Source organism: Myripristis murdjan, chromosome 24 (genome assembly GCF_902150065.1).
Source record: "Myripristis murdjan chromosome 24, fMyrMur1.1, whole genome shotgun sequence".
Classification (NCBI taxonomy): Eukaryota; Metazoa; Chordata; class Actinopteri; order Holocentriformes; family Holocentridae; genus Myripristis; species Myripristis murdjan.
The window spans coordinates 3,037,423-3,061,669 of NC_044003.1; the positions used below are offsets into that span (position 1 = coordinate 3,037,423).

The 24,247-nt window shown below is 46.0% G+C and overlaps 1 protein-coding gene across 1 annotated transcript in view; it reads left to right on the forward strand.

The window, feature by feature from the left end:
- The first annotated feature begins 503 nt into the window (after positions 1-503).
- The window catches only part of LOC115355727 (AT-rich interactive domain-containing protein 1B-like), a 99,164-nt gene continuing 75,420 nt past the window's right edge, over positions 504-24,247 (forward strand). The window contains 3 exon segments of the mRNA XM_030046589.1: positions 504-1,619; positions 9,647-9,838; positions 21,276-21,413. Coding sequence (XP_029902449.1) covers positions 543-1,619; positions 9,647-9,838; positions 21,276-21,413 — 1,407 coding nt within the window. The 5' untranslated portion in view covers positions 504-542.

The following is a 24,247-nucleotide window of genomic DNA, read 5'->3' on the forward strand; positions in this document are numbered from 1 at the left end:
GGGGTTTATGTATGGTACTTTTTGGTGGTATCATGAGCAAACAGACAGTTTGCAGGCACCCTTGGCTCATATGACAATAAATTATTGACTACCGATATGCGTATGATGAACACATGAAACATGAAGATTATTTTCTGGACCACCAACGTCAGTAGGTTAAACTTTTCATGTCAAAGATTCCCTCCGTTCCTGTTTCTCCGAGCTCCGTGCTCCTGCTCCTGGTTCACCGGGGTGACGGGCAACCACTGCGCCCGGGACATGTGCACCTGACCATGGCCACGCAAGTGGTGTCGGTCCCGGTGTCGGACGTCAAGAAGGGGTCGGTGATTTTAACAGGCGACCCACATCTCCAAACTGGGAGGACTGGGTGTGCTGGTGGAGCTGCACCAGGATCAGCCGGAGCCCAGAGCATGCATAATGTAGATGAAGGAGATCCAAGTGAACAGGAGGCTCCACTTAAAACAAATCCCAACGTTGGAGAAAGTCAGACTGAGCCAGGAAGCGGTGATAAAAGACCGGCTTCTGCGTGCAGCGTGGCCGGCATGGAGACGGGGATGCTCGGCGGTCATAAAGTGAAAAATCTCGGTAAAAGCGGCGGAGGTGCTGGAGGTATCGGACCTCCTCCTCCTCCTCCTCCTCTTCTTCCTCCTCCATCATCCCAACACACACCTCCGCCGTTCATCAGCCAGTTTGTCCAGCAGCATCACCAACGGCAAAAAACTCACAACAACAACAACAACAACAACGTAAACAACAACAACAACAACCGGCAGGGCGAGTCGCGCGGAGAGAGCGGGAACCGCCAACATGGAGGAAAAGAAAACATCCTGCTGGGGAACCGAGGAGAGGAGCGCCGTCAACAACACCAGCTGAATAAAGGCGAGGAGGAGGAGGAGGAGCGGATGGATGCCAGCCTGGGATCAACCACCACCACCACCAACAACAACCCTCCTCCGAGTGGGACCAGCTCCGAGTTTAATCATTATTATGGGAATGGAAGAGGAGGGCCTTGCTTTGATCAACATGGCGGACAACAAAGCCCAGGGACTGGGGTAACGGCAGCGCACTCGGTACACAGCAGCATGGATCAGGTTCAAAACTCCCACGAAGGCTACAGCAACAACAGCCCGTACAACCACTACCCGAACTATCGACCCGGCTACGGTAATAGTGGATATGGAGGCATGATGAGTCCCTCCCGGCAGGGGAACAGCTTGATGGGCCCGGGCAGCGGCAACACGGCCGCGGCTAACCACAGCAAGGCGGCTATGGCTGCCGCCGCGTCCCCGGGAGGAGGCGGCGGCGGCGGCGGCGGCGGAGGGTTTCAGAGATTCCCCGGACAAAGTCAGCAGCAGCAGCAGCAGCAGCAGCAGCAGCAGCACCCTTCAGGGGCTACTCCGACTCTGAATCAGTTATTGACATCTCCGAGCCCCATGATGCGAGGTTATGGAAGTGGATATCAAGATTACAGTAATCCCTCTGCACAGCAGCCGAGCATGGGGCTGGCTAAAGACCTGGGCTCCCAGTACGGCTCGGCCACCCACGGCTGGGGGGGACAACAGAGAAACCACCCCACCATGAGCCCCGGGAATAACGGGCAGGGCGGTGGCAGATCCCAGGTGAATAATACATTATTAAACCACAGTCCGTGTTGTTGGCTAACCTGCTGGCTAACGTTATGTCACCCAGTTAGCCACCATGCTAACGGCTAGCGTCCCTGACGTTAGCTGGCGAGGAGGCTAATATTTTTTTATTTCCACTGCGGCTAGACGTCATTAGTACAATCCTGTACACAATTCTCAACATTTTTGTTTACTATTTCCCCCACGTAGAACTCACTGAGCACGCAGGTAACAATAGCCAGCGGTCATATGAGTTGAGAGCGGCTAAGTAAAGTGACTGTTTCGATTCCGTGTCCAAGGTGACTTGTCCGTTTTTTAGCCTGCTATGCTATGCTATGCTAAGCTAAGCTAAGCTAACATTGACAAGCTAGCTAGCTGTTATGAAGCGAGCTGAGAAGCCCAGGCCTGAGCAGGGCTCCGTGGAGGCAGCCTGCTCTCACAGTATAACACGGTAATAATAGAACTGGATCGGGTTTGAGGGCGTTGGGATGCGGTAGCGGGGCTTGATGTTTAGCCCGACATGTAGCCTGCTTTACTTTGACAGCTTCGCTCAGCACCGACATCCATTATGGTGAATTGGTTTTGAAGTAAGTTGAGGTGTCAGTGCTTGTGTGGTTGTTGTCAGAGCCTCTGGTACCCTCTCTGTCAGGCTCATAGACCCCCGTGTAGAGGAGGATTAAGTTTTTATCAGCGTTGTGTGTCGGTGCTTCAGCCTGTAGTGGCTTCTTTGAGCCTGTGACATGGCCTTAACTTCGCTGGCAGGGAGCCCATTATGGCCCCATCTCCACACAAGAGCCCTGACCTTCATACATGCAGATTAGCCATGTGCCCATTACCGGCCGCATAATACTGGAACAAAACATCCCGCATCCACTGGCAGCTGCAGGCCTGGGCCTCAGCGGCCACTAATACTGCACCGTAACCCTCCCAGTACCTTCCAGTCTACTAACATTTTTTAATCAATGGGTCAATTTTGCCTCAGTAATTTAAACCTCCAGAAAAAATTATGAGAATAATAATTGTTACCCAAGTTTATATGTCAAGTACTTTATGTGTCTTGTTGACTTCCTAAATAGCCCTTTAAATAAAATAGAACCTCCCACACTAAGCCCCCCCTTATACATCAAAGTTCTTGTGGGAATTTTATTTATTTTTCTTTCCCAAATGTCACATTAGCTATCAGAGGTTCTTGCTCTATCACAGGTGTGGTTATGTTACGTGAAGGCCCTAAAGCAGATGGAAGTTTTTTTTAAGATTATAAAAGGCATGTTATAGTTCCTTGGTGTCATCCAAAACAGCTAAAACAAATGTGTGTAAAATGTTGATGTTTCTTAGATGTTTTATACAGTTAAAATAAGAATAAAGACTGATGCCACAGAATGTGTTCAGCACAGGGAAAGCATATCATTTTAATTTCATGTTTACCCACGTGTCTCCATTAAATTAGGAAAAGTCATGAAATATGAAAAATAAAAGACGTTAATCATGTCTTAAGAAGTATTGAACATTGAATGAGGTCAAATGGGCTCCAAAGATAATAGGAGGGTTAATGCAAATACACCAAACCACTGTTCAGGAAATAGAATACATACTGTCTTCATGTATTTTAAGCTGGTCACCAGAGCCCGGGCTCATTTAAAGATGTTAATTCATTGTCCCCTGACGTCCAGGATGCCAGCTTACTTTCCTGCTTTGTTGGCTCATGCAGGCCTGACAAAACCACCAGGCGTGCTTCACATGAAATTCACCCGCAGGTCTTTTGGGGACACATTTGTAAATGGCTAATGAGCTTTCTTTTCTGTGTGATAATCTGTGTGATTTTTTTTTTTTTTATGTTGCTGCTGTGGCCTTGAGTCTTAATGGATTTTCTCACCCAACCTGTTGTTCCATCCAACATCCGAGCCAGGTTTCTGTGTCAGCGCTCAGCCTAGTTTACCAGCACAGGGGAGTGTTACATCAGATCCTGTCGATGGTGAAAGTCCTCGGCTGCGTTCATAGTACAGTGTGTGGAAAGACTGCAGGAATATTCTCATTTCTCGCTGGGCTGGGTGTGCAGGCGTTGCAGCACACACACGTTTCTCAGTGGTGTTTTATGACAGTAGTTATAATAATACGTTCTAATTAATACACTTGTAAGTCTGGCTGTTAATGCCTTGTTACTGTGTAGCATGTAACATGTTACGTAGTCACTGTTTGGCATGTTAACCACCCTTTTGCTTTTGGTTATTGATGGGCAGGAATGGCGGGCCGATCGGTCGACAGACTATTTGACCGGTCTTACTGAATTTTTTCCCCCACAGAGTTTCATAAAATAATATGCTTTAGCCATTTCATCTTGTTTATGACAACAACTAAGTGGTTGAACTCCATGAATATATAAAAGGTTGTAGAAAGCTCTTATAACCCTCCTATTATCTTTGGAGTCAATTTGACCTCATTTGGTGTTGAACACCTCTAAATACATGATGAACATTGTTTTTTGGCTTCATATTCAATGACTTTCCCAAATTTAATGGCGACAACGTGGTTGACATGAAAATTATCATGATGATGTGTTTTCAATGTCCTGAACACATTTTGTACCTGTCAGTGTTTCTCTGGGGTCAGTGTGACGTCCAGACTGTTTTTAGAAATATAAAACATAAGAAATATCAACATTTTACACACATTTGTTGTAGTTGTTTTGGACACTGAGGAACTAGAACATGACATTTATAATCTTCAAAATACTGCCACCTGCTTTAGGCCCTCACCTGTGGTGACAGAAGCACACCTGTGGTGACACAGAGGCTGAGGTTTGAACTCCTCAGTTGTCTTCTTGTCTCAGCTGAAGAGACTCAGTCTATGTCCTACGCCGGGTAAATTTAAAAAATTTTGAGATGCCCTTTCTGTTCCACCCACTCTACACCACACGAATCTTTTCAGTGTTTTCCAAAAACCCGCCGCCCACACTGAAACAGCACCAAACGGCTGAAGTGCCATTTAAAGTGCCTACGTGCATGTCCCGTGCAGCTTGGAGCTAGACTGCGACCTCTCACAGGACTGTCCTGTGTCAGCATTTTCAAAAAGCTCAGTTTTTCTCGTCCACACTGCAGTGAAAGACAGGCGTTCAGCGAGTTTGACCATTTTGTAGAGCGTTTTCAAAAAGCTCATTTTTCACAGGTGGAAAACTTTGGCTCAGTGTGGCTGGCAGGCCACAGCGGAGAGGAAAAAGCTGCTGCCAGAAACACGGCTCACATGAGGACTGATTTTAAAAAATAGTGACACCACTCCTTGATTGTCACTGCGGCCACAGAAAGAGTGATGGTCGGGTTTAATGGCATTCGCTCTAGCTGTTCAACACAGGGAACATCTGAAAATGTGAGAAGTGTTTTCATGGCTTTGTCCCAACAGGGGCTCCCAGCCACAGATTGGAAACTGCTGCTGTTAAATGAAAAAAAAAAAAAAAAAAAGTCATTTAGAAACTTTTTAAGGTCTTTTTTTTTTTAGTCCACCAAATTCAGACTAGATGAAGTGCTCAGACCTGGAAAAGATGATCACCGTCATAACTACAGGCTTTTTGTGTGTGTTTAGTTTGAAGGCGCGCGATGCCACATTTAAGGGAATCGAATGAATTGTGTCGGTACAGAGAACCTGCTCCTGTTTGATCAGTCTGACAGATTTCAGTACCTTGAGAGGTGGTGGTGTCGTGAATTCAAATAAATCTTGATGAAAGAACTTGCGAGGCTTCCCCTCCTCGTTCACCGCTTGTTGCTGGTGTGCACGTGGTCGAGAGAGCAAACCTTAGAGAGAAGAGAGAGAGCAAGATGCCCGCGGCCTCTGAAATGTTTTTGTCACCACAGAGAGAGTGACCTACTAAAAAAAGGTACTGTTGGGTACCGCGTCAGATGAGAACGGTACCAAAAAACTTTATTTATTGGTTCACCGGTATATCAGGATGATATTTACCTTTGAATATCAGACATCAGTGCATCTGTGTCTCGTCTCTCTGATATGAAAGACTTAAGATTTAAAAGACTGAGTATTTAAAAGAAACAAGATTTTTAATGTTCATGTCTTTATCTTGCATCTTCATTTTGTTTATTCGGGCATTTCTTTTTTTGAAGAGAAATTTTCCAATTTAAAGAGATTTAATGTTGGCTATTGGCAGCCTCATTTAAAAGGATCAAGTCTCTGAAAACCATTTTGGGTCTGATCTCAGGTTTGAGCACACAGACTGTGTGTGGGTCTCGTTACAGGCTGACTGACTGCTGCAAAGCGGTTGTCGTGTCAGTCGTCCGTTGGCAGTTTTGCATCGTGCTCCTTTCAGTGAGTGACGTTTCATGGCACTTCAGGTCATTTTTCTGTTGATTTGACTTTGTTCATTACAGACGGAACAATTGGATTTAATGACTTAAAATCTCTCCCTGCTTCATTAATGCATGGTAATTCAGCTTTTTTCAAGAAACCATGAAGTCATGAAGTTGACTTGTAGAGCTTTGTTTTTTATTTGAGTGTCAGATTAAATGTTTTGAGCATCAGAGATGGCCGGGCTTCCCTTCTGTTTACATCTGGATTATTGATCGGCTCTTTTTTAAGCCCCGTCTCTGCGCTGCCAGCCAGCTGTGCTGGCAAGGCTCCACAGCTGCCAGGTCATGATCCAAGTCTTTCTCATGTTTATTTACTGCAACACTGATGGAAATGTGTCACTCAGACCTCAAGTAGAGATTGAGGATTTGGCTTAAATGTGTGGATGTTTTTAATTAATTTTTTTTTTTTTTTGCCTGTGTGTGCAGAATCCAAAATCAGCAGCTATTTTTAGCTGCTGCCATCTGAGCAGCTCTGAAAACATCTGTTCTCATTGAATCACTGCTCTACTATTATGTCAGTGTGTCAGACTGTGTGTGTGTGTGTGTGTGTGTGTGTGTGTGTGTTAATATTGAAGGGTAACCAGCCGTGACCGCTGACTCGGGTTTTAAAGTGGCCTCCCAGGCTTTCTGGATCGCCCGCATTTCTCCTCTAAGTGCCGCTCCAGTTGGCCTGAAACGTGGCGGCGACACGAGCAGATTAGTCTGAACGTCTCGGTGTCGTTTTTGGCACAGCAAAGCCCCTCGAGAACAACCTGAGTCCCCCCACTGCACTTGATGGTACATTAGCCCGCGATGTGTTTGCCGTCCTGCAGGAGCGCGGGGCGAGCCGGGCTCGCGCTCCACAGGGGGAAACAGGATTTGACCTGCTTGTCGGTGTAAACCGGCTCGGCCGCCGTCTGGACTCATTCAGCAGACACAGATTTAGAGCCGCCGGTGCTGTCACGACACCGGAGTCTGAGTGCGCCACCAGCACTAAGTGTAATGTCTTGGCATGTTACCGGATGTCATAACACATCATACTGTAATACAAAAAAAGGCACAGTTTCCAAAGGTCATCCACATACAGCCTCACTGCTTCTCAAAGTGTGGGATTTTACCACTTTACTTCTGCTTTCTTTCTTTCTTTCTGCATTTTCTTCCCCCATGTAAAGCACATTGTGTTGCAATGCCCTTTTTTTAAAAAAAGAATGTGGTTGTTTGATTGATCGTGGAGCCTAAATTCATATCACAGTATCACTAAGCTTCAGCGATGCAGTATAGAATGCTAACTGAGAGCAAAAAAAGTGAGTTTCCTTACAGAGCAGCAGGACATCTCCTCCTTTGCTGAATCATTTTTTATTTCAAGAACAGAAACGAGCAGCCTGAGCAGGAATCAGTGTTTCCCACACGCCTGCTGCACGGCCTGCTGAGGTGCATTAACGGCCGCCTGAGTATAATTCAACCCGTTCAGGGTTTTCCCAGTACATGATGACGCTGTGACCCCCCGCCCAGTGCCAGTTTGACCTCACCGCCACCCCCTGGCAGGGTCACCATCAGTGTGCAGCCAGCACTCTGCTGTGCTGAGACACACGCACACACGGTCTCAAACATTTTATTAACAGTGCTGGGCATCCAAAGTCGCTGCCTTTATGGTACCATGAATGCCTCGGTATTACAGAGTATTGGACAGAGGAAGTGTTGATACCACGTTAGTGTCAGTCAGTTCAGTACGTCACCAACAACAGGTCGCCTCCACATGCAGCTCACCTGCTGAGAAACCGTTTGAGTAAAAGCTCTGTCATAATTTAAAATGGAGAAACAAGTAAAAGTGTAATTTCAACCAGTTTCCTTTTAAAGGCCGGCGTACTGTTGGATCACGGTCTAAAACATTTCAGATGTGTGTGTTTGATATGCTTTAGCTGCAGCGTGCTCTGACACATGCGTTGACTGTGTGCAGCGTCAGTGTGACGTCCTGATGCATGTTGTGCAGATCCATGTGTTTCTGTGATCAGTGATGAGTCGTGACCGGCCAGGCGTGGTGTTGACCGACACCACTGAGCTCCTGAGTAAACTTGGCCAGCTGCTCCGATTTCTGGCTCTCAGAATTCACTCTCCTGTCTGAACGCCATTTTTACAGCAAAACTCCTCACTCATTGAAGTTTTAAGACAAACTTCCCTCAGACTGAATATTTAAGAACGGGTGTCTGCAGGTTCAGCAAATGTCTTAAAATGTCGTCTTGATATCTAAACTCAGTCTTAAATGCAGGTTGAATATGACATTTTAAGTCTTGAATTCAGTTTTAAACATCTTTTATTCCCAATATAATTTTTTTTAGCCATTTCTGCCTGATTAGCCAGACAAAGTGCAGAGAGACAGGACAGAGAGAGGGATGACGTGCAGCACACGGCCCAGGCTGATGTGGCTAGGCTCGCCTCGGTGCTGTGTGGTATGTGCTCTACATGGTGAGCCGCCAGGGCCTCATTTCAAACTGCTTTTTAAAAATGGAGTCACTTAAGCTTGATTTATCTCCTGAGAACGTGCGGTCACACAGATCCACATGCTCATCGGTTCACAGTTTGTTGTCGTTTTCCTGTTTGTTTTAGTGACTTACAGGTCAGTCTGAGTCGAATTTTAAAAGTTATAAAAGGTCTAACTTGCAGAGACCCTGATGTGCCTCTTTACCTCTGTCATGCAAACTGTGATGAAAACAAGGTTTGATGTGGGGGATAAAAACTACAGTCACACCCAAACATGGCTTCTAGTGAGCCCAGAGAGGACAAGTTAAACATGTTGGGTCGAACCCTGCGCTCTGGACTAGCGATGGCGAAAATGGAAAATTTTCTTGGTCGACCACTGGGCCTCATTAATCGGTTTATTTCGGTTAACCGAGAATATTATTTGACCGTCTGTAAACCATAAAAGAATAACCGCAACAAATAGAAGCTAGCAGCGCTAGCACCGGCGCCATTGTCCTGCCCCAGATGCATACCACTACGACCGCGACCGTGTCCGTTCTGTACCACGGATGTCCCCTCAGCAGGCCCAAAACTAATTCAGACATAAGATAATGTGGAACATAAGATAATGTGGAACACCATTCATCCCGAAGTCAAATATTGTACATAGCCTACATGATATTCGACAAACATTATGTAATTTCCGCATGTTGCTTACCGTGGTGTAGAAGAAAACTCTCTCTCCTCGGGAAAAATATTGTCTCCATATTCTTTGATGAGTCTGCTTGGTGGTTTTATGACTCTTGCAGACTTGCATGACATACTTTGTTCAAAACTATACATAATCACCATAAGCTTGGCTCGTTTCTCCGGTATGTCTCTACCGAGCTGAGCTCTGTGTGTAATGACGTAATCGAAGCCCAACAGAGCATCCCGTCGCCATGTTTACCGTATTAAACCGCATGTGGGCGCAAGAGCAACTTCTCCGCGCTCAAGAACAGTTGGAATTTTTTCGATCGGTCAAACTTTACGGTAGTTACGGTATTTACAATCTGATATGCGCATTTGTGTCGGCGACGACACGTTCGGACTTAAAGGGTTTTTAACCGACAACATTATTCGGTTAAAGTTCAAACGGTCAACAACCGGTCAAACGGCCACCAGTTAACATCCCTACTCCGGAGGATGTCAGCTGAACCCTGTGCTGTGCGTTCCTCACCCGGCCTCTTCTCTCTGCAGGTGCCGCCCATGGACCCGATGGCGATGAAACGTTCTCAGCTTTACGCCATGAGCAACAACCCTTACTCCCAGCAGCAGGGGGCGCCGTACCCCGGCCAGCCCTACGGCTCCCCTTCCCCTCACCGATACCCGATGGGCATGCCCGGCAGAGGGCAGATGGGCATGGCAGGGATGCAGTACCCTCAGCAGCAGGTAGGCCTCCGGGTCAGATGGCGGTGGACTGTCTTCATGTTTTCAGAACACACACCGGACCAACTCTGGTTTGAGTCAGGTCACTGAGCAGCAGGTTAGCCCTGTATGCGCTTTAACGTCACGTCCATCATGAATGAGCTCTGTTGCGATCCCTGCAAAATGAGCCAGTTAGAATACCAGAGTCACAGTTTAAAAAACTGGAGGGTTAGGGTTAGGGTCTTTCCTCTTATCGAGTGTCAAACTCATTTGATCTATTGCTTCTGAATAACCCAGTCCCTTTCCAAATGATGAAATATTGTCAGGACTCTCTGGGTGACACATCGATATCATATCAATATCATCTGGGATTTCAGCTGTTGTAATATTGTGCTATGGTGCAAAGTGTCTTTTCCTGGTTTTAAAGGCTGCATGATAGTAAAAAAAAGCAGCTTACTGACCTTGTTAGGCTGTGCTGACTGTTATGTTATTATTCTTTACCTGCTTGGTCATCATATCCACATTACTGATGATTGTTTAGCAAAAATCCTCTGTGTAAATATCTTATGAAAGCACCAGCAGTCATCCCTGCATTATCATCACAATATTGATATGGGCGTGTCTGGTCAAAGATGCAGTGATAACACAGATTTTATTTAATTCATCCTTGAGGACGGCGAAAAGCCCATACATGAGAGAGTCAGGAGACAGAAGAGGAAGTCTGTCATCGTCGTCTTCCTCCTCGTCCTCCTCACCTGCAGCCCTGCTCTCCTGGGCTGCAGGTGAGGCGGTGACAGTGCACAGTCCAGGGTTAGACAAGTTGCTTTTCCTTCAAGGAGCTGCTGCAAAAATTAGGACAAGCTCCTCCTAGATATTTGTGCTTTCTGGCTGTCACGCCTTGACATACATATTCATCAGTTCTGATGCGCTGAATGTGTGTGTCCTGGTCTCCACCGGCAGTCACACTCGCAGTATAAATACTTACACTGTTGATAAATCAGAATTTACACACGCAAATGCCATCAGCGCCGATGCAAACCTTTAGTATCTCAGCAGGGAAGGCCTTCATTGCAACAACCTAGATCACATAATCCTACGTAAACATAAAAAAAAAAAGAAAAAAAAAAAAGCTTGGTCCTCCCAGTCCACACTACAACGCCAGGCCGGTGTTTTCAAATTAAAACATTTCGGAGAGCAGTACTTCAAACCCTCATTTTCACGGGTGGACAACGCTTGAAAAATGCTTGAAAAAAAAAAAAAAAAAACCTGCTGTTGTTGCATCTGCGCTCGTGTACGGCTGTAAAAAGAGCAGCATGAAGCCCAACGAAATGAAACTAAAATAAGAACATGTATAGGCAAGATGTTTAAACCTCTAAATCAGAATATTGTTTCATGTAGAATAAAGCCGATAGTTGAATTATTTAGTCCACGTAAACGTCGGGCCCTGCCTGTTCTCTGCTGCTCCCCAGCATTTCTGTTTTCCATGATGATTTCAGGATCACAGGATTCTTCCCCGTGACTTGGCAGGTGTCTGTGACCCCTGACCCCGTCCTCTCTGCTGGTGCTTTGTTGGTGATCTGGGATTCAAACTTGACTCCTTTCTCTGCCTTCACCAAAGGACTGAAACATGAAAAGCCTTTAGAGACTGATGATGTGTTCAGGTTCACATCTTCGGTCCGGGTGAAACGGGCTCTTAAGGTCTTCACGTCAGCATTTATTTGCACGTGAGGCTCAAACTCTCCGCGGCGGTCGTGATGTCTTGGATTTGGCGTGGAAGCTTCGTCACGTCGTCCCCTTTCTCCGTCTCTTTCTTTCTGTCAGTCTGCACTTCCATCTGTCACGTAAAAATGCAAAAGTGTCCCCAAATAAAACCCCAAGCAGGTCCACAGTTGAAGGTGCGGTTTGACGCTGGAACATGACGACTGTTGCTGGTAAGCTGCTGTGCTGCGGCGGCCATGTTGGCAGATAACCAGGGGTTGTAGGTCCGGTTCTGGATGGTAAAACAATCAAAATTCAGTGTGTGTGCTTTCAGAGATGCCAGCGTGACCGCCAGAAAAAGAAAAAAAAAGAACCAGTGTGGTTCCTTGGCGGACCGAAGCCAATTTGAGTTGAGCTGTTTGACGTCGACTCTCAGCTCCTTCAGGCTGAAGCGGCCGGCGTGCTGACTCAGCTGCGTCACTGCCTCGTCACCGTGCGGTCGGACAGCAGAGCCAGTGATGGAGCCGGGCCAGGCCGGGCCGGGCCGGGCCGGCTGGGTCAGGCTATTCCTAGTGCGCGCTGTGCTGCGGCTAAATTTAGCGTCCAGACTGCCGGTTTGGGTCTGCTGCCTCTTGTGAGAGCAGCCAGCCTGCAGCGGGGCGGCCGGCGGCGGGGCGGCCGGCGGCGGGGCGGCCGGCGGCGGGACGGCCGACACCACCGCTGACGTCCGACACCACGCTGACGTCTGTCACTCTGCAGACGCTCTGCAGCCGGTGTGCAGGAAACTTTCATCTCAATCAAGCCAACAAGTGGAAATAACTTTGTGTGAAGCTTTTATTCCACATGAAACGCTCGGCTTTTCAAACTGGGATTAGATTAATAAGTGTGATTCATTTGATGGATATTTGTGGTATGATTTCTTATTTCAGTAGGAATAATAACTTCTGCATTATTTTTCATTTTTACAGAAAAGCCATTAAAATGATGTGTGATTTTTTTTTTTTTTTTTTAATCATTATTATTATTTTTCCTCCCCTCCCGGTGTCTGTACCACCGTAATGTCTTCTTACATGTGGGAATTTTACCATCAAGGATCAATAAAATATTTCTGATTCTGATTCTTTATTCATGTGCTGTCGTCATCCTCCCACTTGGCCCACAGAGACGTCATGTAAAACCATTGTGACGTGACTTGGTGTTTGCTGTGATCGGCACCGAGGAGACCGGCTCCGTTAGAGCTGTGCTGGTTGAGTGCCTTGCTCAGTGGCACCTTGGTGGTACTTGTTGAGGGGTGGCAGCGTGTCACATTCGACGTTCCCTGCCAGACTGCACCAGACACTGTGGGGATTTGAACCAGCCACCCTCCTGAGGCGTCCTGAAGCAAGGCGCCGAGCCCTGCTGCTCTGTAGCTGACCTCTGACCTCTGACCTGTGTGCTGCCTGTGGAGGGTCACAGAGAAAAAGACCACTTCTGTCAATGAGCAATAAAATATTATTGCTATTAAATGATGTCTTAATATCCTGGTAATTGCTGATGTTTCACTACATGGAGCAATAAAAACAGCAGGGGTGCACGATTGATCGGAAACCATTATAATTGATCAGAAGACACTGTAAGTGATCGGCCAATCAATTTTTCAGCTGCCTGATGGAAAAAAAATCCATTATGGTAGTGTGACTTTCACTTAAGATGAAAGGATATGGATATGTTTAGTGTATTTAGTCTCTATTGTATATACTTCTTAATTTTAATTTTAATTTTATTTTATGTTTCTTATTGATGATGCTGTAATGTGGGAATTTCCCAGTTTGGGATCAATAAAGTATATCTATCTATCTATCTATCTATCTATCTATCTATCTATCTATCTATCTATCTATCTATCTATCTATCTATCTTATTGGCCAGGCAGAAGCAGTTCAGGTGGGGCGTCTTGGGTTTGAGCCCACCTGGTTTGGTTTGCTGAAGGTGCAAAACAAAATAAACAAACCTGAAAGCCTGATTGGTGCGTTGTTGTTGTTTTGTTGTTGTTGTGTTGTTGTGGTCCTGCTCCTCAGCCACGTTACAGAGATCACCTGTGAAAAGATCAGTGTTTGTCCCAGGAGCGTTTTCCTCCTCAGGTCACTGATGTCGCCCCCCCCCCCCCCCCCCCCCCCCCCCCCCTTTCTCCAGAAGCCAGATTGTCATCACTGAGTTACTGTGTGGTTATTACATCATTACAAGTTGACAGCCATTTCTTTTTTTTTTTTTTTCCCCGGTGCAGCCCGGGGGGAGCTTGTGTCAGTATTGTCGTCTGTGCGTGCCTTTCCATCAGGCGGAGGGAGACGGAGGCGGCTCCAGAGGTGGAAGGAGAACATGTAATGACTTTTATCTGCGCGAGGCCCCACATGGCCCCGGGACACTTCCTTTATTAACTCTCAGATTCTCGCTGAAATTGGATGTCTCTACTCGTCCGCCTCCCCGCCGCGCGCTTTAGATTGATTCTGGTTGTGGTTCTTCAGGAGTCGCTTGTCCGCCTGCAGAGGGCTTTCTGACAGCTAAAGAGCGCTTCCTGCGTCTGAACCTTTGCTTTAATAAAGACGCTGGACTAACAGCTTTCAGGTGCACCGACTTAATTTTGACGTCGGAAAAGTCTTTTTACACGAGCTCACGGCATTGTTACGTTATTATCCGTTAATACCCGTTATTACCTGTTAGTATCTGAAAAAACAAATCAAATCAAATTGCATTTACATTTTTTATTGAATGTAGCATAATTAATAATAATTAATTATTATTTTAGGAATTATGCGTGAATGATATTTTTAAATAAACTTTTTTTAAAGATTATTTTTTGGCATTTCTGCTTTATCTGATAGTCACAGTAGAGAGAGACAGGAAAGGCAGGAGAGAAGTTTTTTTTTTTTTTTTCACATTTTTTAATTTTTGTTTTTTTAATTGTTACTGTGGTTGCAGTGGATGGTTCCTCCGTGTTGTTAGGAATCCCTCCGCCACTTTGTCAAATTCAGGATGATGGTTGGGTGAGGGCTGTGTGTTTCTGACCAATCGCAGCGCTCGTGGCTGCATCTCGCAGAGCATGCCAGGAAATATCAGATGAAGCGTTTTAAATGGCTTTTATAGCCACACTTTTTTTTTTTTCAATATTTTTTTTTTTTTTTTTTGGTTTGGTTGCTTCTTATATATTTTGAAATATGCTCAGTTACCTCTTGAAGTCTTGCGTTGCATCTCTGAGGAAGAACAAGCTCTTATGGAACACTTTGCCCAGTTCAGCCTGCAGTAAAAAGTCTGTACGTTAGACCGATATGTTGACTTCTTATAGGATGTTGGATTATTAATCTGCCATGAGGAGCTGGTAGCTAGTTGGAAATGGTAGATTATATGGAAATAACGCACGACAGCGACGTACAAGTCTACCTGTTAAACTGCTGAAGAACCAAAAAAGATGAATATTGTTGTCAGTCACAGATCTGTACATGACGAACACACACCTGTGTTTTTTTAATATAACTTATGTGTATATGGCGGGGAAAGTGGATCTCACTGTGTCAGTTTTTTTCCCAGCATGGTGCAGGCGTGTTGCAGGCAGCAGGGAGGCTTTGAGGCGGCGAGGCAGCAGAACAGATCAGCCTTAATATTTCAACATAATTAGAAATGGATTTTGTGCAGCTGACTGGTGAGTCGAGTCTCCAGGCTCAGAGCACAACTCTGCTTCAGCCGCCGGAGATCAGCTCCCTCTCTGTCTCTCTCTCTCTCTGTGTGTGTCTCTCTCTCTCTCTGTCTGTGAGTCTCTCTCTGTGAGTCTCTCTCTCTCTCTCTCTCGCTCTCTCTCGCTCTCTCTCTCTCTCTCTCTCTCTCTCTCTCTCTCTCTCTCTCTCTCTCAGACCAGGCTGCAGGTTCTGGCTCAGCGTTGCAGGTCGGGTTCTCTGAATGTTTCCTCACACCAGCCGCCTGCAGCTGCTTGCGCTGCCTCGCGTATGAAAACACAAACAAACCCTAACCATGTTGAGTTTGTTGCGTTGCGTCTCGGCCTGAGCATGTCCTGATCAGCTGGTCCAGATGAGGGTCGGGTGTCGGCCCGCTGAGCTCGTTAAGGGGAAAAATCTGCACTTTCATGCTGATTGGACAGCTGCTGGATCCTCTCATTTCCTCAGCCGCCTTTGTTGTGAGGTTTTGTCATTTCTGGTCTCACGTGATCACAGTTCCCCTCTGAATCCTCAGGGAGTGTAAATAAATGGACAGCACACAGCTGCAGGGTTTACTCTCACTTTTCTACGTGCAGATGTTTCTATTTTAGGGCGATCAGGCTGCGGCTTCAGGACCCGGCCGAGTCAGAGCTGAAACTCAGCTGCTTCCCCGAATTTTTTTTTTGTTTTTGTTTTTTTTTCAACCCCTGGAGCGAGTCATGTCTAGACATCTGAATGTGTGTCAGCGGTGCTCTTGAGCAAGGCAGTCCATCCCCCCAGCTGCTGTGCGAGGCTGCTCTGAGCTGCGGCGCCGTGCACAGATTGCACTCAGATTGCACATGATTGCATTTTGTGGCATTTTATTCCCAGGGTGTGCGAGCGCTGTTAGCAAGACAACAAGCTCACAGCAGAGAGAGAGAGAGAGAGAGAGAGAGGGGGAGAGAGAGGGAGGGAGGGAGAGATCGGTGAGGGCGTTAAGACAAATCGAAACATACGCTCTCATTTAAAATACCTGAAGTTTAATTGAGTCTTTTTGATGGATATTCTTGTAGCTCACATGTGTTTGTACAGATTGCTGAAACACCGAGTCAGGCCTCAGTTAGCTCATCACGTGTGGAAAAACCAGACTACAAATACAAATAAGACACTTTCCTGTTATCTCATTACAGTCTAATCATGTAGTTTCTGTGTGAAGTACCTTTAAGTCAGTACTCACCTTCTCCGTGCTTTTTTTGAATACTTGATATGAGAGAAAACCTTGTGGGCTGCGTGTGTAAAGATAAGTTATCATGTTATCATGTCATATGCATGGATACTAGTTGTGCCTGTTAGCACAGCTCGTTAGCTGCGTTAGCTCTTAGCCCTCAGAGTGAATGCAGGTGAAAAGCCTGCAGGGACGAGCCTCATGTCACGGAGGCCCTTCACTTCAGAGCGAGACGCAACACGATGCCTTCACCTTCGCTTCACTTCCTGCCACAGTCAAGGTGCAGTCGGCTTCACACGAGGGATGGCAAAATTGGAAAATATTTTTAATCGGTTAATTGTCGGTTAAGCGATAACCTTAAAAAGGCCATAAAATTACACACATCCTGCCTTTACAGGGGCAAATTGCAATAGGTTGACTGACGCACTAATCCAGGAGAGCCACCATAGTGAGTTATAGCATCCAGGTAACCCAAAGTCCAGTAAAGTTACTCTAAGCTTGATTCAAAACATTTTGAAATGGTCTGAAAAGTAGTAGCATTTCTGAAGAGAGGCATTTATTTAAGGCTTCAAATGAAACATTGGTATACGTGTAAATGGGCAAACAGACATTTTTAACTGACAGGATGAATCTGTTCATGTTGAAGCGGTCGATTATCGGTTAACATCCCTACTTCACACCTGCTCCAGCCGACGGGCCCCGATAGGACTTACAACACCAAACATCTCATCTGGCATTTTTTATGATGGCTTCAACACTACAAACCATGCTGGTACTGTAGTGAACTTAGTCGTTAACCAGCGTCAACATCAAATGTTTTATCATATTTGAGCTTAGAGCTGGGCGATCTATCATGTCAATATCATGATATGAAACTGCATATCGATATTGTAATATCGTGATATGGCACAAGTCATGTCTTTAAGTGGTTTTAGAGGCTGCATCACAGTAAAGAGATGCACCTTTCTGCTCCTATCAAACTGTCTCTCCCTGCTTGGACCTCATATCCAAATCACTGGTGAGTTTTTATCACAAATCTCTTGTGTGTAAATGTCTCACTGAAGCACAAGCACGAGAGTCATCCCTACGATATCGAGGTATTTGGTCAAAGTTATTGTGATATTTGACTTTGCCCATGGTGCCCAGCTCTGTCTGAGGGGGTACCTGGTTTGAAGTGGTTGTGTTTCGGTTGGTCAGCATCTGTTTTCCAGGTGTTTTCATCATGATACCATGTTATACTGATTGTTTGGACAATGATCAACAAATATCACATGACTTTGATTCAGAGGCCAACAGTCGATATGAGATGATGTCATGATGCCCTTTAAACACAGGTTTCTGTGTCAGGGGCTCGGCCAGGTTCCTCAGGTTCCTCAGGTTCCTCAGGTTCCTCAGGTTCCTCAGTGTTTTATCGTTTGCATACGTCCACCCGTCTGTTTCCACTTTCTTCCTGAGAGGGAGTAAACGCCTGCCATCACCTCCCTGTCGCTGGCCACTGTTTGAATGTTTAGGACGCACATGACGACACAGGCGTGGCAGGGGAATTTCAAAATAAAAGCATATGTCTAAGATGACGATACGGATGTTCCCTTAAGATCGATGACATCATCAGATCGATGGATCCTTACACCCCGGCAGACTTTGGGCCACATGCAGTCACACACAGTCAGTCCAGTCACTGTTGGTCTGTTTGTTCCACTCGCCTTTAAGACAACAGGAAGTAAACAACATGGAGTCTAAGAGCCATGTGTTGACTGCATAGGACACAATAATGGCAGGTGCTATGAGCTGCATAAACAACAATCCTGAAAGATTCCTAACATGTTTTCATCCTTGGGAAGCTGGATCTCTTCATTTGATGCTGGCGGCAGGTGCTGCTGCTGGTGTGTGTGTGTGTGTGTGCTGGGAGTGTGTGTGTGCTGGGAGTGTGTGTGTGCTGGGAGTGTGGTTTTATTGTGGGAGCTGCTCTGCTGTGCAGGTGGATGGACGGACACAAACCCAGCAGCCCGGGGAGCAGCCGAGCAGCTAATGAGGAGATTTCAGCTCCATGTGGACTCACACACACACACACACACACACACACTACACCAGAGGACAGGTTTGGATTAAAGTGCCTTGCTCGAGGGCACCTCAGCAGCGACTCGCTCACATGTCCACAGTTGCTGTGCTAAGCGTTCTAGATTTCCGCAGACGTCTGCAGGAGGAGACGAGCGCGTTGAGTTTCCACTTATTTAACGGTCATCATCGCCTCGCCGCCGCCCGCCTGCTGGGGAGCGTCCAGCGCCGCATGTTTGGACGCTCAGTTACGTCTCATCTGGGCTGAAATGAATCCCAGCAGCCCAGTGGGAACGTGAACATGGCCTGTGATACATATCTGAAACCAGTTCCACTCCCCTGGAAACAATAATAATAATAATAATAATAATAATAATAATAATAATAATGATAATAATAATAATAATGATAGTAATGATAGTAATAATAATAATAATATTCCATAATGAGGAGGTGGTGGGTGAAGACATGTCGTCCTTCCCCGTCACATGGAAGCAATATGACCGTAAACAGTTTGTGCATCACTTTTCAAAACACACAGTGGTGATGAGTCAAAGCCAGTGCAGGAGCCGTGTGTGTGTGTGTGTGTGTGTGTGTGTGTGTGTGTGTGTGTGACATGATGTGATTACAAAGCAGTATATCTTTGATGCTAAGTTGAGAGGAATGCATGGTAAATGGTAAATGTGGCGGCGGCTGCATGTGACTCTCTTGTGACTCGAGCCGAACAGAGAGAGCGTCTCAGCGGAGCCTCGGCGTGCTCGTCCTGTGGAAACCTCACATCTCACACTGTGGACCGAAACCTCACATCTCACACTGTGGACCGAAACCTCACATCTCACACTGTGGACCGTCACTCCGTCATGTGGAAACCTCACATCTCACACTGTGGACCGTCACTCCGTCATGTGGAAACCTCACATCTCACACTGTGGACCGTCACTCCGTGATGTGGAAACCTCACATCTCACACTGTGGACCGTCACTCCGTCTCATTAAAAACACTCCGACCTCAGGCCACATGTCTGGGCTCTGTTTGGATCCCGGCTGTAAAGCAGTTCAATAAAAACAACCATCAGTCAGTTTCCATTGAAACACGTGTGTTTAATGACTTTTATCTCCAAATACTGCTGCATAGGGCTTTTTTTTTCTTACCGCCATGACACCAGTTTACTGTCAGAGCCATATGCAAGCTAGAGTTCTCATCGGGCCTGAAAATTAAGACCCGACCCGACCCGGGCCTGACTGGGCCAGCCCGAGGCCCGGCCCGACCCGACTAATTAGCCGAACTTTAGGCCCGACAGCCCGATAAAGCCCGAAAAAAAAAAAATCGCCAAATTCGCCATTATTTAACAGAGACGGTCGGCCGCGGCACCGGGGCACCATCAGTCGGTATCAGGCGAGCCGGCCGCGGCACCGGCCAGCACGAGGCAGCTCAGCTGTCAGATCCGGCAGACCTGACGGGTGGGCGCGGTATCGGACGGTGCCGCGTCCGGCCAGCCTGATGCCGACTGATGGTGCCGCGGCATGTGCGGGTCAATACGGTAGTCTAGAAAACTGGAGATTTTTTTTTTTTTTTCTTGTGCGCCCCCAAGTAGATTGTGCCCTGGGCAGTTGCACTGCCCATAGCAGAAACCGTCCCTGCTGCCGAGTCTGCCAGCACAGCGGGATGCTGCTGCAACTCTCTCTCACTTGTTTGCGCTGCGCTCGCACAGCTGGTTGTCTGTCTGTCACTGAAAGTTTAGCCTCCAAATCCAATCCAGTCTCTCACTCTCTCCACCAGTCACATAAAAATGAAACGTCATAATCAATAACAGAACACATAATTCTATTTTTTTTATTAAAAAAAAAAAAAAAAAAATCCCCCACAGAACCCGAAGCCCGACCCGACCCGCCCAATTCACGTAAATTTTAGACCCGACCCGACCCGAAAATGTCGGGTCGGGTCGGGTCGGGTCGGGTCGGGTTCGGGCAGAATATGAGAACTCTAATGCAAGCACACAGCTCAAACATCAGTACATGTTATTTATTGACAGTTTCTATCTATTATATTCTGCATTCTGTTTTATTGTTTTTCATCTTGTTTTTTACATTTTTATTCAGTACTAAACGTGCTATAGAAATAAAATTTGATTGATTGATTGATTGATTGATGTTCTCTACAGCGTCCAACCTTCACGGCTGAACACAGAAACAAGGCTAGGAGATATGAACAGAATCAAACATGGCATCGTTATCCAAATACATCAGTATCGCTGGTGTGACTGTAGGGACGACTGTTAGGGGAAATTATTTGCACAAAAGAGATTCTTGATAAACAGTCATTGTTAATGTTGATTTGATTTGTTGAGTTGATTAAAACCAGGAAAACACAGCACTTTACCATGTTCACCATGAGAGCACGTCTTGTAGATCTCCATATAACAGCCACATATCGCCCAACACTTCATATTCTTATACTTTGTTTGAATTCCTATACTATATTATGTTATGTGATCAATGCGCTCATGTTTTAGACTGTATTTTTATATTTGGGCTTCACTACCAAGCACATTGAACTTACTTGTGATGACCTGAAAAAATATTCCTCTTGGTCCTGCAGTTTCTACACGCTGCACAACCAATCAGGTGCCTGTTTGATACAGAGACAGGATTTTTGCTTCGATTTGATTGGCTCGTGGTGACAGAACGCGTACGGTGGCCAGCAGGGACAAAGTTTGCAAACAGAGACCAAAGACTGAATCACTGATGCATTCAGATGTTCTAACTCTCTCTCTCTCTCTCTGTGTGTGTGTGTGTGTGTGTGTGTGTGTGTGTGTGTCAGCTGGGCTCTCAGTACCAGCAGCAGGCTCTGGGTGGGTACTGCCAGCCGGGCCAGCCTCCGTACTTCAGCCCCCCCCAGCAGCAGCCTGCAGCTCCCAGCCAGCCGTCGTACATGCAGCCCCGCCCCCTGCCCCAGCAGGTAGGACTACACTTCCCACAATGCTCTGGCTGTTCAGAAACACGCCTTCTTCACTTATTTTTCCTAGTGTACTGCATGAGGGTGAATGTTGTGTCCAGCAGGTGGACCAGGTAAATAACGGCTCTCTCTCTTGGTTGTTGCTCCGTTATGCAGCTCGTTGTTTTCTGTAGCCTCGTTTTATTCTGAGTGTTTTTGATGATTTCTCTGAGCTCTCCTGGTGAAAAGTAGCTCAGGTGTCAGTGTTGTGGGCAGGTAATGTCACTGCAGGGTTCAGAGGCTAATGAGGCACAGATAGTTTGCATAATTCACCAGTGTCCGCTGTGTGAAAGAGTCAGAAAGCAACTTTACTGTTTATTTGTTGGCTGGGATTCTCCAGACTCATGGGCCGGTGTTGCAGTTTGAGGTTTTAGGAGGCAGACGTGATGAGAAGCCGGGTCAGATGAAGTGTCTGCCAGAAAACTTTGTCTGCCTCCCGGTTGTCTCTCAGTGACTCGGCTCTGTCGTCCCGCGGCTGCGACGCTCTAATCACAGCTCCGGACGTCCCGCGGTGCCTTCCTCGCCCCACAGAGCCTCTGAAATCAAAAGCAGGTCGTTTCACAGGGAGCGGCTGCAGGAGGAAGGAGGGCTCACTCCTCCAGAGAGTTTAGTTTCTCTCAGTTTAAACGGCTCAATCTGACGAACGAGGCCCGTCAGCTTCAGTCGCTGAGACCAAAGAGTTTCTGCTCGGCTGTTTCTCCTTCACGTGTTCGTGCAGCAGCAGCAGCGCCTCCTGCTGGTGGCGCTCGGAGCACTTTAGCCCAGACGTCCTCTTGGCTGTGAATTTACACCGCTTTTCTTTCGAGGTTAATATCATTAAGGAAAAACGAAAACTGTGTAACTGAAATAAAAATGCAGTCGAGGTTTCACAAAAAATAGAACGAACTGAAACTGAATTGTGTGTTTACAAAACTAAAATAAACTGAAGTTCTGGACAAAATGTCTTTAGTTTTTGTCTCTCAGTTTATTTGGTTCGTCTGTCCTCAGTGAAGACGTTATATGAATATTATTACACAACACGTGTTTTGCATCTCGCTCAGTCGCCCAGTCATCAACACCAAGACCAGTGAACCTCCACAAGTCCCACTGTGACCCCACAGGTTAAAAAAGAAAATTAAAAAAATTAAATTCAACATGCACTCCCTTTATTAAAATCTGTTGAACATTCAAGTATTTAAATCAAACACTAAGTCAACGGTGCTGAGAGATCAACTTTTTAGATTGCACAGAATTTCAAGAAATGAGAAGAATATTTAAATTATTAGGCTCATGCATAATGAGAAAAAGAAACAACTGTTTAACTGGATCTGTGATGGCACTGTTTGCATGTTGGGGTTTTGTAAATGTATTATTATTATTATTATTATTATTATTATTATTATTATCCTCTGAGCCTTGATGACTCCTGCTGTGTTCCTCTTCTTCAGCGCTCACTTGAACAAGCAGTAATGGTGTGTATACCGCCCCCATCAGTTCTGGAGGAGTATATTACAGCCCGCTGAGACTAAACCGTACATCTGGTACTGACGCTGCCGTAGAAAACTGGGCACCGTCGTGTTTTTGGCCTGTCAGCAGCGACTTGGGATCAGATCATCAGTTTTTGTGACAGTTCGTTGTTACTGCTGTTAACCCTCTGAACCTCAAGCAGTTTTGGGGTGTTTTCTGCTCCCCTCACGTTTTGGCTCACTGTGGGCTTGTTTTTCTGCTGCACCTCTATGGAAACAGCACAGCTGTGGCTCTCACCTGAAGCCATTCAAACATGTCTTTCACACAGTATGAAAGAGTTATAGGGCCATAAATAATAAAAAAATAAAAAGGCAAACTGATTTTTTTTTTTATCATTTATTTTACAAAAATCGAGAAACATTGGAATAAATGTACAGAACATTTTTTCAGGTGCCCACAAGTGTCACTGATCCAGAAAAAAAAAAAAGTAGGGCTTCACATGATTTATTTCCTGAAATATTAACATTTTTCCAACCTGTATAAACTTAGGTGTTTTTACTGCCTTGCGCCCTTCCATGTTACTACTGCTGCCTGCACACTGAAATTCAGTGAATTTTTGTCACACGACTGTTGGGCTCACCTGAATCAATCAAGATGTCTCAGATCCGCTGAAGACCGCAGAATTTTCTGTTTTTTGAATGATCTGGATTGAGTAAACGACTATTTTTTGGCCAATCGTTGAATGAAGCATGTAGAATAAAATGATTCGAATGAAAATCACTTTTTTAGGCTTAGTTTCGTCCTTTTTTCTACCGCTAAACGGAAGTCGGACATGTTGCATTCAGGGACCGTCGGAAAATTCAAATTCCGATGAAAAACTAGGTTTTTAAAGCTTCCAGCTATCATAAATGACTGAATTTTGGCGATTTTTTTAAAAAATACATGTCTTTCTATCCCGCCGGCGGGTTTGGGGTTCAGGGGGTTAAATTCACGCATTACAACACATTCCAGTTACTAATCACACAACTGTGGCGTTACCTGCTGCTACTTAAACATGTAGAAATGTTGTTTAACAGTAACATGACAGCAGAATCCAGTTCAAACAGTTCAAAAACCCCTCTGTGCCAAGTGTGTATGTTTTTGTACTGGTATATCTCTGTGTGTGTGTGTGTGTGTGTGTGTGTGTGTGTGTGTGTGTGTGTGTGTGTGTGTGTGTGTGTGTGTGTGTGTGTGTGTGTGTGTGTGGGAGGCAGAAGGTCAGCCAGTTGTTTGTGCTGCAGCTGCAGGCGGCGTGGTGAGGCGGCGTGGTGAGGCGGCGTGGTGAGGCGGGGGAAGCCCCGTCTCTCTGAGCA